Source organism: Cherax quadricarinatus, chromosome 41 (assembly GCF_038502225.1).
Source record: "Cherax quadricarinatus isolate ZL_2023a chromosome 41, ASM3850222v1, whole genome shotgun sequence".
Classification (NCBI taxonomy): Eukaryota; Metazoa; Arthropoda; class Malacostraca; order Decapoda; family Parastacidae; genus Cherax; species Cherax quadricarinatus.
Genome location: NC_091332.1, coordinates 12,308,562 through 12,325,606, shown reverse-complemented (window position 1 = coordinate 12,325,606; position 17,045 = coordinate 12,308,562). Strand labels below are relative to the sequence as shown.

The window sequence follows — 17,045 nt, the reverse complement described above, 5'->3', positions numbered from 1 at the left end:
GAAAAGGTCATGTGGAAGTTAGTTGAAAAAATAATGGTCACTGTGAGGCTGGTGACAGACTGGTGAGTGTGAGACTAGGTGTCCCGTAGCTCGGTTGGTACTGCACTCAGCTCACACACTGAAGACCGTGGTTCGATCCCCGGTACGGGTGGAAACATTAGGACGTATTTCCTGAAGACACCTGCTGTCCTTGGTCACTTAGCAGTAAATAGGTACCTGGGTGTTAGTCGACTGGTGTGGGTCGCATCCCGAGTCACAACCTAATTTGCCCGAAATGCCCTGCATAACCAGGGGCTTTCTATATAGTACGTCACTGATGTCAGCTATGGTCTGTATAAGTTGCATCATGTACTTGTAGGAATAAAGATTATTATTATTATTATTATTATTATTATTATTAGTGAGTGTGAGACTGAGAATGTTAAAACAATAATTCCACGTCAACAGGAAGGGGCTTGACACTGGTGAAGGACAGTTGATCCGAGGAGCTACCTTCCTTTACCTTGGATCAAATCTGATTGCAACCCATTACTCACGAGCTATATATATAACCTTTAATTAAGAGTAAGACGGAGAATAGGATAGCAGATGAACAAGGAGGCTTTAGGAAAGGTAGGGGGTGTGTGGACCAGGTGTTTACAGTGAAACATATAAGTGAACAGTATTTAGATAAGGCTAAAGAGGTCTTTGTGACATTTATGGATTTGGAAAAGGCGTATGACAGGGTGGATAGGGGGGCAATGTGGCAGATGTTGCAGGTGTATGGTGTAGGAGGTAGGTTACTGAAAGCAGTGAAGAGTTTTAACGAGGATAGTGAGGCTCAAGTTAGAGTATGTAGGAAAGAGGGAAATTATTTCCCAGTAAAAGTAGGCCTTAGACAATGATGTGTGATGTCACCGTGGTTGTTTAATATATTTATAGATGGGGTTGTAAGAGAAGTAAATGCGAGGGTCTTGGCAAGAGGCGTGGAGTTAAAAGATAAAGAATCACACATAAAGTGGGAGTTGTCACAGTTGTTCTTTGCTGATGACACTGTGCTCTTGGGAGATTCTGAAGAGAAGTTGCAGAGGTTGGTGGATGAATTTGGTAAGCAGGGTGTGCAAAAGAAGAAAATTAAAAGTGAATACAGGAAAGAGTAAGGTTATGTGGATAACAAAAAGGTTAGGTGATGAAAGATTGGATATCAGATTGGAGGGAGAGAGTATGGAGGAGGTGAATCTATTCAGATATTTGGGAGTGGACGTGTCAGCGGATGGGTCTATGAAAGATGAGGTGAATCATAGAATTGATGAGGGGAAAAGGGTGAGTGGTGCACTTAGGAGTCTGTGGAGACAAAGAACTTTGTCCTTGGAGGCAAAGAGGAAAATGTATGAGAGTATAGTTTTACCAACGCTCTTATATGGGTGTGAAGCATGGGTGATGAATGTTGCAGCGAGGAGAAGGCTGGAGGCAGTGGAGATGTCATGTCTGAGGGCAATGTGTGATGTGAATTATATGCAGAGAATTCGTAGTTTGGAAGTTAGGAGGAGGTGCGGGATTACCAAAACTGTTGTCCAGAGGGCTGAGGAAGGGTTGTTGAGGTGGTTCGGACATGTAGAGAGAATGGAGCGAAACAGAATGACTTCAAGAGTGTATCAGTCTGTAGTTCAAGGAAGGCGGGGTAGGGGTCGGCCTAGGAAAGGTTGGAGGGAGGGGGGTAAAGGAGGTTTTGTGCGCGAGGGGCTTGTACTTCCAGCAGGCATGCGTGAGTGTGTTTGATAGGAGTGAATGGAGACAAATGGTTTTTAATACTTGACGTGCTGTTGGAGTGTGAGCAAAGTAACATTTATGAAGGGGTTCAGGGAAACCGGCAGGCCGGACTTGAGTCCTGGAGATGGGAAGTACAGTGCTTGCACTCTGAAGGAGGGGTGTTAATGTTGCAGTTTAAAAACTGTAGTGTAAAGCACCCTTCTGGCAAGACAGTGATGGAGTGAATGATGGTGAAAGTTTTTATTTTTCGGGCCACCCTGCCTTGGTGGGAATCGGCCAGTGTGTTAATAAAAATAAATAAAAATAATAATAATAATAATAATAATAATAATAATAATAATAATAATAATAATAATAATAATAATAATAATAGCTTGACTGGTGGGCTGACCAGAAGTGTCAAAATCAACAATGGAACTCAAGTTCTCATTATATTATTCGTTTTAAAATTCAGCGTCCGGTATTTAAATGATGAGAGCGTCCTCAGGGGTGTGATGTTATTAAGGCAATGATGAGGCCATCATGGTAATATGAAAGTCATGGTTACCATCAATATTGTGCTGTAAGCACCTGAATATTGTGCTGTAAACACCTGAATATTGTGCTGTAAACACCTGAATATTGTGCTGTAAACACCAGGATATTGTGCTGCAAACACCTGAATGTTGTGCTGAAAACACCTGGATATTGTACTGTAAACACCTCAGTATTGTGCTGTAAACACCTCTATAGTGTGCTGTAAACACCTCTGTATAGTACTGTAAACACTTCTATATAGTGCTGTAAACACCTATATACTGTGCTGTAAACACCTCTATATTGTGCTGTAAACACCTCTATACTGTGTTGTAAACACCTCTATATTGTGCTGTAAACACCTCTATATAGTGCTGTAAACGCCTCTATACTGTACTGTAAACACCTCTATATAGTGCTGTAAACGCCTCTATACTGTGCTAAAAATACCTGGATACTATACTATAAACACCTGAATACTGTGCTGTAAACACCTGGATATTGGGCTGTAAACATATGAATATTGTGCTGTAAACACCTGAATATTGTGCTGTAGTCATGCGAATATTGTGCTGTAAATACGAAATATTGTGATGTAAATACGTGAGTATTATGATGTAAATACGTCAAAACTGTGCTTCAAATACTTTAATGGCGTTGTAAATACGTGAATATTGTGTTATAAATACACGATTGTGCTTTGAAAACGTAAATTTTGTGCTGTAAAACACGAATATTGTGCAAACTGGTGGCGAATATTGTGCTCACTACCCGCTAAACATCATTCCCAGTAACTGCAAAAAACTGGATTTGCTAACGCGAATACTGGACTCACTACCCGCAAACAAACACAGGCCTTGCTAACGCGAATACTGGACTCACTACCCGCAAACAAACACAGGGCTTGCTAACGCGAATACTGGACTCACTACCCGCAAACAAACACAGGCCTTGCTAACGCGAATACTAGACTCACTACCCGCAAACAAACACAGGCCTTGCTAACGCGAATAACATTACTCCCAGAGAATACTGCTCCTCTTATCCGCAAATACTGTACTTGATACCAGCAAATACTGTACTTCTTACCCACCACATAATGCTTTCATAAACCGCAAATATTGTACTGGGTGAACGCAAATATCGCGAAGTCAAATTGCGACACACTCCAGCCAAAAACATACTGGAGGTGGGCATCAATAAGGAAGATCCGCCAGGAAGTGAAAATCTTCATGAATTTTGTAAATGTCGGGTTAAAGGTGACAGTGTAGCCAGTGGCGAGAGGTGACAGTGTAGCCAGTGGCGAGAGGTGACAGTGTAGCCAGTGGCGAGAGGTGACAGTGTAGCCAGTGGCGAGAGGTGACAGTGCAGCCAGTGGCGAGAGGTGACAGTGTAGCCAGTGGCGAGAGGTGACAGTGTAGCCAGTGGCGAGAGGTGACAGTGTAGCCAGTGGCGAGAGGTGACAGTGTAGCCAGTGGCGAGAGGTGACAGTGTAGCCAGTAGCGAGAGGTGACAGTGTAGCCAGTGGCGAGAGGTGACAGTGCAGCCAGTGGCGAGAGGTGAGAGTGTAGCCAGTGGCGAGAGTGTAGCCAGTGGCGAGTGGTGTGTAGCAAGTGGCGAGAGATGACAGTGTAGCCAGTGGCAAGAGATGACAGTGTATCCAGTGGCGAGAGATGACAGTGTAGCCAGTGGCGAAAGGTGACAGTGTAGCCAGTGGCGAGAGGTGACAGAGTAGCTAGTGGCGAAAGGTGGCAGTGTAGCCACTGGCGAAAGTGACAGTGTAGCCACTGGCGAGAGGTGACAGTGTAACCAGTGGCAAGAGGTGATAGTGTAGCCAGTGGCGAGAGATGACAGTGTAGCCAGTAGCGAGAGGTGAGTGTAGCCAGTGGCGAGAGGTGACGGTATAGCCAGTGGCGACAGGTGATTGTGTAGCCAGTGGCGAGAGATGAGAGTGTAGCCAGTGGCGAGAGGTGAGTGTAGCCAGTGGCGAGAGGTGACAGTGTAGCCAGTGGCGAGAGGTGAGAGTGTAGCCAGTAGCGAGAGGTGAGAGTGTAGCCAGTGGCGAGAGGTGACAGTGTAGCCAGTGGCTAGAGGTGATAGTGTAGCCAGTGGCGAGAGGTGAGAGTGTAGCCAGTGGCGAGAGGTGAGAGTGTAGCCAGTGGCGAGAGGTGAGAGTGTAGCCAGGGGCGAGAGGTGAGAGTGTAGCCAGTAGCGAGAGGTGAGAGTGTAGCCAGTGGCGAGAGGTGACAGTATAGCCAGTGGCGAGAAGTGAGAGTGTAGCCAGTGGCGAGAGGTGACAGTGTAGCCAGTAGCGAGAGGTGAGAGTGTAGCCAGTAGCGAGAGGTGACAGTGTAGCCAGCGGCGAGAGGTGAGAGTGTAGCCAGTAGCGAGAGGTGAGAGTGTAGCCAGTGGCGAGAGGTGAGAGTGTAGCCAGTAGCGAGAGGTGACAGTTTAGCCAGCGGCGAGAGGTGAGAGTGTAGCCAGTAGCGAGAGGTGAGAGTGTAGCCAGTGGCGAGAGGTGAGAGTGTAGCCAGTGGCGAGAAGTGACAGTGTAGCCAGTAGAGAGAGGTGAGAGTGTAGCCAGTGGCGAGAGGTGAGAGTGTAGCCAGTAGCGAGAGGTGAGAGTGTAGCCAGTGGCAAGAGGTGAGAGTGTAGCCAGTGGCGAGAGGTGAGAGTGTAGCCAGTGGCGAGAGGTGACAGTGTAGCCAGAGTGGTGAGAGGTAGACAGGCACTACACAACTATTAAGCACTATGAGACAGGCCCTTTACAAGCATTGTGCAATATAAAACAGGCACAACACAACTGTTGAGCACTATAAGACAGGCACTGTGAAACCATTGAGAACTATAAGAAGCACCACACAAGCACCATAAGTCAACTACCACACCACAATATCTTCTGGTTGGATGTTAAATATTCGTGGGTCATGAATGTTGACACAGTTCTCTTATTGTGCTTAAGACACTCCTACTTTCCATCAAGTTTATTCCACACTTCCTTCCACTCTCACTCCACTAAGTTATTATGGTAGCGTGCAGATTGGGGACCTCACCCTTCAGATTTTCTATGTATATATTATCTTTCTCTGTTCCACTGACTACATTCCAAGCGTTTTGAGTCATTGCCACTAGTTTATATGTTGATCCTGTGCTATTTAATATCTGTCTTGCCTTGAGTGGTGCTATGAGCACTCAGTTATATTCGAAATATAAGAGAAAAACTGATTTTATTAGTACCATCACTGGCGTGAAGTTTCTCCATATCCTCGCTGCTACTGTCCTGAACTTTGCTCCACTTAAATAGTATTATTTCAAAATCTTTGACACATTTTCTCCACAGTCATATTTGTCAAATGCCTTTATAAAAATCGTCTTTCACAATTGCATTTTGGTTTTCTTCCAAAGCCTGAGATAACTCAACGTAGCTGAATGGTTATATGTCACTTCTGGTCCGAGAAGCCTGGAGATCACTTCTCAAGTGAATATTTTATCACTAACGTGTTCAGAGTCTCAGTGATTTTTGTCATAATGATTTAAAACTTGTGTAAAGCATTTGTCTCCACCAGCTTCTCAGTCACTTTAATAAACTGTGCTGCCACTCTGAGACTAAAGAAAGTCTTCATAATTTACCTAAAGCCAGAAATCTGCTGGGGCGTGGACATGTTATCTCTTTTCTTTAATATCGGTATATAATCTATGCTAACTCCAGGTATATAGTTTGTAGAGTGAGAAGAGTTAATAAAAAATACTACGTGAGTATTCAGATTTCTAAACATTGATTCATTCTCTTTTGTCTGAATTTCACTTAGTTCTTTGTCGCCATCTTTATATAAACTTCACTTCAGTATAGGTAAATAATGAAAGGTTTTCTTAACTCGGATTTTTCCATATGTGAAAAAGTATTTCTTATTTTTTTCGAGTTTTTTTTAACTAGTTTTTTTCTTTTTTATTGTGTCTTGGGTCTGGTAAGATTGTCTTGTTTTCTCTTCTATGTCGGTATTTTTCTTTGTATATTTTCTTTACTTTATGATGACATTTGGGAGTCTTTTTGACCTGTTCAGCAACACTGAGTACCGCCCACTGTCCCGCCCATCGTGCCTCCCACTATTCTGTACGTTGCTCCGTCCGTGGTCTCGCCCACTGCCACGCCCACAACCACTTTCACTACCCCGCCCACTGACCTGCGCATTGTCCCTCTCACTGTCTCACAAACGACACCAATAAATCTCTTTCTGTCTCACACACACAAAAAAAAAAACTTGCACACAACAGGCCAAGTGTCTATTGACTTTATACACGGCATATGTTAGGCCCATCTTCGATTATGCATCGCCATTATTGAACCAACGTCTATTAAGCATGTAAAGCTGGAAAAAGTCCAAAGGTTTGAAAAGAAACTAGTCCTAGAGCTAAGGGATATGAGCTACGAGAGGCTAGAGAAGCTAAACCTCATGACGCTAGAGGACAGGATCAGAGGTGACACGATTTCGACGTACAAAATACTCAAGAGGAATTGAGAGTGGACATGAAGTCTGACAGATGAGTCTTAGGTACACGAGGCCACAACTGGAATTGGCAGTCAAAAGCACAGATGAGTCACAGGGATATTTGGAAATACTTCTTTAGCCTTAGAGTGGTTAGAAAATGGAACGAACTAGTCAAGGAAGTGATAGAGGCAGAATCCACACATGGCTTCAAGAATATATATGATAGAACTCACGCAACCAGGTGAGAGTAAAGCACTGGAGTGCTGGATGAGGTACATATAACCAAGGAGGAGGTGAAGAAGTTGCTATGCGAACTTGACACCTCAAAGGCGGTGGGACCAGACAACATCTCTCCATGGGTCCTTAAAGAGGGAGCAGAGATATTGTGTGAGCCATTAACAAAGATCTTCAACACATCATTTGAAACTGGGCAACTCCCTGAGGTATGGAAAATGGCAAATGTAGTCCCAATTTTTAAAAAGGGAGACAGACATGAGGCACTAAACTACAGACCTGTATCACTAACGTGTATAGTATGCAAGGTCATGGAGAAGATCATCAGGAGGAGAGTGGTGGGGCACCTGGAAAGAAACAAGTGTATAATTGACAACCAGCATGGTTTCAGGGAAGGAAAATCCTGTGTCACAAACCTACTAGAGTTTTATGACAAGGTGACAGAAGTAAGACAAGAGAGAGAGGGGTGGATCGACTGCGTATTTTTGAACTGCAAGAAGGCCTTCGACACAGTTCCTCACAAGAGGTTACTGCAAAAGCTAGAGGACCAGGCACACATAACAGGAAAGGCACTGCAATGGATCAGAGAATATCTGACAGGGAGGCAACAACGAGTCATGGTACGCGACGAGGTGTCAGAGTGGGCGCCTGTGACAAGCGGGGTTCCACAGGGGTCAGTCCTAGGACCTGTGCTGTTCTTGGTATACGTGAACGACATAACGGAAGGGATAGACTCAGAAGTGTCCTTGTTTGCAGATGATGTGAAGTTAATGAGAAGAATCAAATCGGACGAGGATCAGGCAGGACTACAAAGAGACCTGGACAGGCTACAAGCCTGGTCCAGCAACTGGCTCCTTGAATTTAACCCTGCCAAATGCAAAGTCATGAAGATTGGGGAAGGGCAAAGAAGACCGCACACACAATATAGTTTAGATGGCCAAAGACTGCAAACCTCACTCAAGGAAAAAGATCTGGGGGTGAGTATAACACCGAACATATCTCCTGAGGCGCACATCAATCAGATAACTGCTGCAGCATACGGGCGCCTGGCAAACCTACGGATAGCGTTCCGATACCTCAGTAAGGATTCGTTTAAGACTCTGTATACCATCTACGTCAGGCCCATACTGGAGTATGCAGCACCAGTTTGGAATCCACACCTAGTCAAGCACGTCAAGAAATTAGAGAAAGTGCAAAGGTTTGCAACAAGACTAGTCCCAGAGCTACAGGGATTGTCCTATGAAGAAAGGTTGAGGGAAATCGGCCTGACGACACTGGAGGCCAGGAGGGTCAGGGGAGACATGATAACGACATATAAAATACTGCGCGGAATAGACGAGGTGGACAAAGACGGGATGTTCCAGAGATGGGACACAGACACAAGAGGTCACAATTGGAAGTTGAAGACTCAGATGAATCAAAGGGATGTTAGGAAGTATTTCTTCAGTCATAGAGTAGTCAGGCCATGGAATAGCCTAGAAGGTGATGCGGTAGAGGCAGGAACCATACATAGTTTTAAGGCGAGGTATGATAGAGCTCATGGGGCAGGGAGAGAGAGGACCTAGTAGCAATCAGCGAAGAGGCGGGGCCAGGAGCTGTGACTCGACCCCTGCAACCACAAATAGGTGAATAGGTGAGGTGAGTAGACACACATACAGACACACACAAACGCATCATACACACTGCTCTGCTCATAAAAAAAATCAATGGGAATTTGAGGGTATGGAAGGCATGGACGAGATTGGAGAAAGGGATTACATATTAGGTACAGTTCAGTCTGGGGAACATAAGGTAATCATTGCAGTGATGTATAACCCACCACAGAACTGCAGGAGACCAAGAGAGGAATACGAACAGAACAAGAGAGCGATGGTGGACACATTGGCTGAGGTGGCAAGAAGAGCTCACTCAAGTAGAGCAAAGTTGCTGGTCATGGGCGATTTCAACCACAGGGAGATAGACTGGAAAAACCTGGAGCCACGTGGGGGTCCCGAAACATGGAGAGCCAAGATGATGGATGTGGTACTGGAAAACCTCATGCATCAACATGTCAGGGACACTACCAGAGAGAGAGAGGGGGGAGGATGAACCAGCAAGACTGGACCTTGTGTTCACCCTGAGCAGTTCAAACATTGAGGACATCACATATGAAAGGCCCCTTGGAGGTAGTGATCACGTGGTTCTGAGCTTTGATTACATAGTAGAGTTACAGGTGGAGAGGGTAAAAGGAGTTGAATGGGAAAAGCCAAACAAAGAAAGGGGCGACTACACAGGAATAAGGAACTTCCTGCAGGAGGTTCAGTGGGGCAGAGAATTGGTAGGAGAGTCAGTAAACGAAATGACGGAATACGTAACAACAAAATGTAAGGAGGCAGAGGTAAGGTTTGTTCCCAAGGGCAACAGAAACAATGGGAAGACCAAAGCGAGTCCTTGGTTTACCCGAAGGTGTAGGGAGGTAAAAACTAAATGCACTAGAGAATGGAAAAGGTACAGAATTCAAAGGACCCAGGAAAATAAGGAGATTAGTCGAAGAGCCAGAAACGAGTATGCACAGATAAGGAGGGAGGCCCAGTGACAGTACGAAAACGACATAGCATCGAAAGTCAAGTCTGACCCGAAACTGCTGTATAGCCACATTAAGAAGAAGACAACAGTCAAAGACCAGGTGATCAGGCTGAGGGGAGAAGGTGGGGAACTCACAAGAAACGATCAAGAGGTATGTGAGGAGCTCAACACGATATTTACAAGACAGAGCTCAGAGAAGGGAAGGGGTGTCAAGACAGAGCTCAGAGAGGGGAAGGGGTATCAAGACAGAGCTCAGAGAGGGGAAGGGGTGTCAAGACAGAGCTCAGAGAGGGGAAGAAGCTGTATCAGTTTAAACCAGAACAGGTCACAGCACTGAGTAATGTACCAGGTCACAGCATTGAGTAATGTACCAGGTCACAGCACTGAGTAATGTACCAGGTCACAGCACTAAGTAATGTACCAGTTCACAGCATTAAGGAAGTATTTACAGTGGAGACAGGAAGGACTCTGGGAAGACAGAACAGAGGGGGCCACCAACAAGGAATATTCCATCAAGTGTTGGATGACGTACACACAACTGAGGAGGAGGTGAAGAAGCTGCAAAGTTACCTTGATACCTCAAAGGCAATGGGACTGGACATCTCCCCGTGGGTCCTTAGAGAGGGAGCAGAAACGCTGTGTGTGCCACTAACCACAATCTTCAACACATTCCTTGAAATTGGGCAACTACTTGAGGTATGGAAGACGGCAAATGCAGTTCCCATTTTTAAAAAAGGAGACAGAAAAGAAGCACTAAACTGTAGACCAGTGTCACTGACGTGTATAGTATGCAAAGTCATGGAGAAGATTATCAGGAGGAGAGTGGTGGAGCACTTGGAACGGAACAGGAGTATAAACGATAACCAGCACGGATTCATGGAAGGGAAATCCTGTGTCACAAACCTTCTGGAGTTTTTTGATAAAGTAACAGAAGACACGAGAGAGAGGGGTGGGTTGATTGCATTTTCTTGGACTGCAAGAAGGCCTTCGATACATTTCCTCACAACAGATTAGTGCAGAACCTAGAGGATCAGGCGCGTATAACAGGAAGAGCACTGCAATGAATCAGAGAATACCTGGCAGGGAGGCAACGAGTTATGGTACGTGATGAGGTATCACAATGGGCACCTGTGACGAGCGGGGTCCCACAGGGGTCGGACCAGTGCTATTTTTCGTATATGTGAATGACATGATGGAAGGGATAGACTCAGAAGTGTCCCTGTTCGCAGATGATGTGAAGTTAATGAGGAGAATTAAATCAGGTGAGGATCAGGCAGGACTTCAAAGAGACTTGAATAGGCTGGGCACCTGGTCCAGCAAATGGCTTATCGAATTTAACCCCGCCAAATGCAAAGTCATGAGGATCGGGGAAGAGCACAGAAGACCGCAGACAGAGTAAAGGCTAGGTGGCCAAAGACTGCGAACCTCGCTCAAGGAGAAAGATCTTGGGGTGAGTATAACACCGAGCACGTCTCCGGAAGCACACATCAGCCAGATAACTGCTGCAGCATATGGGCGCCTGGCAAACCTGAGAATAGCATTCCGATACTTTAGCAAGGAATCGTTCAAGACACTGTACACCGTGTACGTCAGGCCCATACTGGAGTATGCAGCACCAGTTTGGAACCCACACCTGGTCAAGCAAGTCAAGAAATTACAGAAAATGCAAAGGTTTGAGACAAGGTTAGTTCCAGAGCAAAGGGGAATGTCCTACGAAGAAAGGTTAAGGGAAATCGGCCTGACGACACTTGTGGACAGGAGGGTTAGAGGAGACATGATAACGACATACAAAATACTGTGTGGAATAGACAAGGTAGACAGAGACAGGATGTTCCAGAGAGGGGACACAGAAACAAAGGGTCACTCTTGGAAGTTGAAGACTAAGATGAGTCAGAGGAATGTTAGGGAGTATTTCTTCAGTCATAGAGCAGTCAGGAAGTGGAATAGTCTAGCAAGTGGTGTACTGGAGGCAGGAACCATACATAGATTTAAGACGAGGTATGATAAAGCTCATGCAGCAGAGAGAGAGAGAGGACCTAGTAGCGTTCAGTGAAGAGGCAGGGACAGGAGCTGAGTCTCGACCCCTGCAACCACAATTACGTGAGTATAATTAGATGAGTACACACACACACACACACACACACACACACACACACACACACACACACACACACACACACACACACACCCCACACACTGCCCATTTATTATCCCTCCTCCCCACCTGTCTATTCAGTTCATCTCTCTTCATAAATCTCTGCGAGCCTCCCACATGGGCCCTCTTGACCTGGTGTGTGTGTGTGTGTGTGTGTGTGTGTGTGTGTGTGTGTGTGTGTGTGTGTGTGTGTGTGTGTGTGTGTGTGTGTGTGTGTGTGTGTGTGTTTGTGTGTTTGTGTGTGTGTGTGTGTGAGAGAGAGAGAGAGAGAGATAATCAACCAAGGTGGGTCCTTCAGCACAAGTAGTTGAGTCTCGATCCTCCGTCCTGTGATCGCCACACACTGTTCTCAACAATTCTTCTCACCATCTCTCACAGGAGACATCAAAGAAGTCAAAGAAATAAACCATAAGAATTTTGTGAAGAAAATGTCAGGTGTAAAAGTAGTTAAGAGGGAAAAATGACGAACTCTGTCGGCAGACAGTCTGGTGGGTCACAAAATCCACACCACAGCCTGGTGGATCACAAAATCCATACTACAGCCTGGTGGATCACAAAATCCATACTACAGCCTGGTGGATCAGAGCCTCGTAGATCAGAGCTTAGTGGATTAGAGCCTTGTTGATCAGAGCGCAACTAAGAAAGGACAATAAAGGTTGAGAGATAAGGCCCAGGAGCTCTATCTCAACTTCTATATACACCAGATGAGTAGAGACAGTAGACATTGATACTCGTGTTTAGGTTACCCCTTGGATGGCCAGTAACTGGTGTTCAACCCCTGCCAACACAGGTATTGGCAGGGGTTACCCCTCGTAAGTAATCAAATTAAGCCATGGAACAGTTACCATGTTAAGCTATTGAGAAGGGTGGAAGCAGTGTTGGTAGTGACTGTGACGATGGTGTCACTGTGACAGTGGTGCGACGGTGTCATGATGGTATCACTGTGTTACGGTGATGTAACGGTGTTATGATGGTGCCACTTTCAGTACTTGTACATCTACGAGTTTACAACTACTGACATCACTGCTACGATGGTGTGACGGTGTTATAAAGGTATTACCGTTCTACGGTGGTGTGGCGGTGTTATGGTGTGTGTTACTATAATGTGACGATGTTATGGTATCACTGTGTTACAGTGGTGTGACGGTGTCATGATTATGTCACCGTGTTACGATGGTATGGCGGTGTCATGACTGTACGACTGTGCAATCAGGGTGTTACTGTCTGAGGGTGACGTGGGACAGCACTGTGGGATCTCTCAGTGCTCTTAGCAAGCAAAACACAGTAATACAAATAAACTGATAAATACCCAAGGCGAAACTACCCAACAATAACAAAAACAATTGTACAAACACCACGAAGAAAAAAAATACTGATGTGTTTGTTTATTTGTTCAGCAACCAACAAACACAAATTGCATAAAAATTCAATATGACCCCACAAGTCATCTGACGGGTATAAAATTGTGATGATCAGTTAAATCTTGTTCTGCGCATTATTTCTATATCGATACCTGACGGTATTAATGCTGTTACTTCCTAAACCAGTTCCTGATCAGCCGGGCTGTGGTTCATACGTTGTACTGCGTGTGACCTGGTTAATCAGGCCCTGATTCACCTGGAGGACTGGTCAGGGACCGGGGAATGTTGACTCCTCGGAACATTCTCCCCGTAGACTGGCCTTTGAGGTTCCAGAGTCCAGACCTGTGGAACCGTGCTGGTACTTCAGGTACAAACACTAAGACTCCTGCTTCAAGTATGATCACTAAGATTCGTGCTTCAGGTACGATCACTAAGATTCGTGCTTCAAGTACAATCACTAAGACTCGTGCTTCAGGTACGAACGGGTCAGCGGCGGCACGGAGACTGCCTGACGTGCTCATCATTGGAGCCAAGAAGTCTGGAACACGGGCGCTGCTGGCCTTCCTGCGGGTGCATCCCTCCATCAGAGCCTCGGGTCCTGAGATACACTACTTCGACAGGTTTTACAGCCGCGGCCTCTCCTGGTACAGGTGAGTCAGGGGAGAGTGAAGGGGAGGAAAGAAGGCAGTGAATAGGAGGGAAGAAAAGGAAAAGAGAGAGAGAGAGAGAGAGAGAGAGAGAGAGAGAGAGAGAGAGAGAGAGAGAGAGAGAGAGAGAGAGAGAGAAAGGGGGAAGTAACAGAGATGGACTACTTCGTTATATTTTACAGCTGAGACTTTTCTGCTTCAGTGGGGGAGGAAGGAAGAGAAGGAGGGAGAGAAGAAGGTAAAAAAAGAGGGAAGATTGGGAAGGTAGAGGACAAAGTAGAGAAGGTAGGGTGAGAAAGGCAAAAAAGGAAGAATAGATGGCAGATGAAGGAATGAATGATAGGGATTACGGAAAAGCGAAAAGAAAAATAGAACAGGGGAGAAGAAATATTCAAGGAAAATGGGAAGACGGAAGGAAAGGCAGAGTGGGGTAGGAGAGAGGAAAGGATAAACAATTAGGGGAGAGTAATGAGGGGAAAATGGGAGTGGAGTGAGGGGATATGTGGGTCTGGAGGGCAGAGGAGGGATGATATAGGAGAGAGAGAAAGAGAGAGAAGAGGCTAATAAAACGAGGGAAAGAGTGGAAAGGAAAAGAAGATGAGACCTGGAGATATGGAAGAGAAAGGAAAAACAGGGAAGTAATGTAAGGTAGAGGGTAAATAAACGTTAGAGAAAATAGTGAGAGCTATTATTCTTCAAGACGGGCAGTAGGGATAACAAGTCAACTGATCAAATGAAAGCTGTACCTCTTGATTCCTGGGCCCCTCAAGGAAGGTTCCTTGATGTTGGTGAGGGGCTCTTGATTTAGGGAATTGGATCTGTGCTCCAGTTCCCCGAATTAAGCCTGAATGCCTTCCACATATCCCCCCCCAGGCGCTGTATAATCCTCCGGGTTTAGCGCTTCCCCCTTGATTATAATAATAATAATAATAATTGATTTCTGGGGGTCAGCGCCCCCGCGGCCCGTTCTTAGACCAGGTCTCTGTTCTCATATTTGGCTCATTTCCTGTATGTATATACAGTCAAGGCTCGATATGTGTTCACTTATAAACTATTTAATAAAAATATAGAGTGAGGTTAGATGAGGTGAAGTCCGGTAAGAGCTGCAGCTTGTAAACACGTAACTCCTAGTCTGACCCAGACTATGTCTTAAGTGTAGTGAGAGATAAAACTCTCCCCCACCCCACCACCACCAACACTCTCCCTACCACCATCACCAACACTCTTCCTACTACCATCACCAACACTCTCCCTACCACAATCACCAACACTCTCCCTACCACCATCACCAACACTCTTCCTACTACCATCACCAACACTCTCCCTACCACAATCACCAACACTCTCCCTACCACCATCACCAACACTCTTCCTACTACCATCACCAACACTCTCCCTACCACAATCACCAACACTCTCCCTACCACCATCACCAACACTCTTCCTACTACCATCACCAACACTCTCCCTACCACAATCACCAACACTCTCCCTACCACCATCACCAACACTCTTCCTACTACCATCACCAACACTCTCCCTACCACAATCACCAACACTCTCCCTACCACCATCACCAACACTCTTCCTACTACCATCACCAACACTCTCCCTACCACAATCACCAACACTCTCCCTACCACCATCACCAACACTCTTCCTACTACCATCACCAACACTCTCCCTACCACAATCACCAACACTCTTCCTACTACCATCACCAACACTCTCCCTACCACAATCACCAACACTCTCCCTACCACCATCACCACCACAACCACCGCCTTCCCCACCACCACCAATCTTCCCACCGACAACACCTCAACAACTACCAGCACCCTCCCTACCACCATCAACACCCTCTCAGCTTCACCATAACAAACAACAGATCCCCCTCCCAGCAGAGCAGCACTCTGGCACCAGGTAATCTGCTTACCGTTGTCTCACCGTGTACAGGAGTCAGCTTCCATTAAGTCTGGAGGGGCAGTTGACGGTGGAGAAGACGCCAGCCTACTTCACTACCCCTGGTGTTCCTGAGAGAGTGAAAGACGACCTGCCCAACGCTAAGCTACTGCTGGTGGTCAGGAACCCCGTCACCAGGGCTCTCTCAGATTACACACAGGGCCTCAGGTACGATGCTTGTACATACACATAACATGCTCACACAGGTAGTGAAACACACACACACGACGCACACACACACACACACGACGCACACACACACACACACGACGCACACACACACACACACACATACACACACACACACACACACACACACACCAGTTTGGAACCCACACCTAGCCAAGCACGTGAAGAAACTAGAGAAAGTGCAAAGTTTTGCAACAAGACTAGTCCCAGAGCTAAGAGGTATGTCCTACGAGGAGAGGTTAAGGGAAATCAACCTGACGACACTGGAGGACAGGAGAGATAGGGGGGACATGATAACGACATACAAAATACTGAGAGGAATTGACAAGGTGGACAATGACAGGATGTTCCAGAGATTGGACACAGTAACAAGGGGACACAGTTGGAAGCTGAAGACACAGATGAATCACAGGGATGTTAGGAAGTATTTCTTCAGCCACAGAGTAGTCAGTAAGTGGAATAGTTTGGGAAGCGATGTAGTGGAGGCAGGATCCATACATAGCTTTAAGCAGAGGTATGATAAAGCTCACGGCTCAGGGAGAGTGACCTAGTAGCGATCAGTGAAGAGGCGGGGCCAGGAGCTCGGACTCGACCCCCGCAACCTCAACTAGGTGAGTACAACTAGGTGAGTACACACACACACACACACACACACACACATACATACATACATACATATATATATATATATATATATATATATATATATATATATATATATATATATATATTTCATAGGTAGTAGGTTGGTAGACAGCAACCACCCAGGGAGGTACTACCGTCCTGCCAAGTGAGTGTAAAATGAAAGCCTGTAATTGTTTTACATGATGGTAGGATTGCTGGTGTCTTTTGTCTGTCTCATAAATATGCAAGATTACAGGTACGTCTTGCTACTTCTACTTACACTTAGGTCACACTATACATACATGTACACGTTTATTTATACACACTCATCTGAGTTTTCTTTGATTTTATCTTAATAGTTCTTGGTCTTATTACTTTTCCTTTTATATCCATGGGGAAGTGGAATAAGAATCTTTCCTCCGTAAGCCATGCGTGTTGTAAAAGTCAACTAAAATGCCGGGAACAATGGGCTAGTAACCCCTTTTCCTGTAAAGATTACTAAAAAGAATAAGAAGAAGAAAATTGTCAAAGTGGGAAGTCTGAATGTGCGTGGATG

The 17,045-nt window shown here is 45.7% G+C and overlaps 1 protein-coding gene across 1 annotated transcript in view; it reads left to right on the top strand.

The window, feature by feature from the left end:
* Nucleotides 1-17,045, top strand: part of LOC128695898 (heparan sulfate glucosamine 3-O-sulfotransferase 6) — a 100,775-nt gene that overhangs the window by 70,195 nt on the left and 13,535 nt on the right. The window contains exons 3-4 of the mRNA XM_053786839.2: nucleotides 13,543-13,717; nucleotides 15,671-15,844. Coding sequence (XP_053642814.1) covers nucleotides 13,543-13,717; nucleotides 15,671-15,844 — 349 coding nt within the window. The remainder of the gene's footprint in view (nucleotides 1-13,542; nucleotides 13,718-15,670; nucleotides 15,845-17,045) is intronic.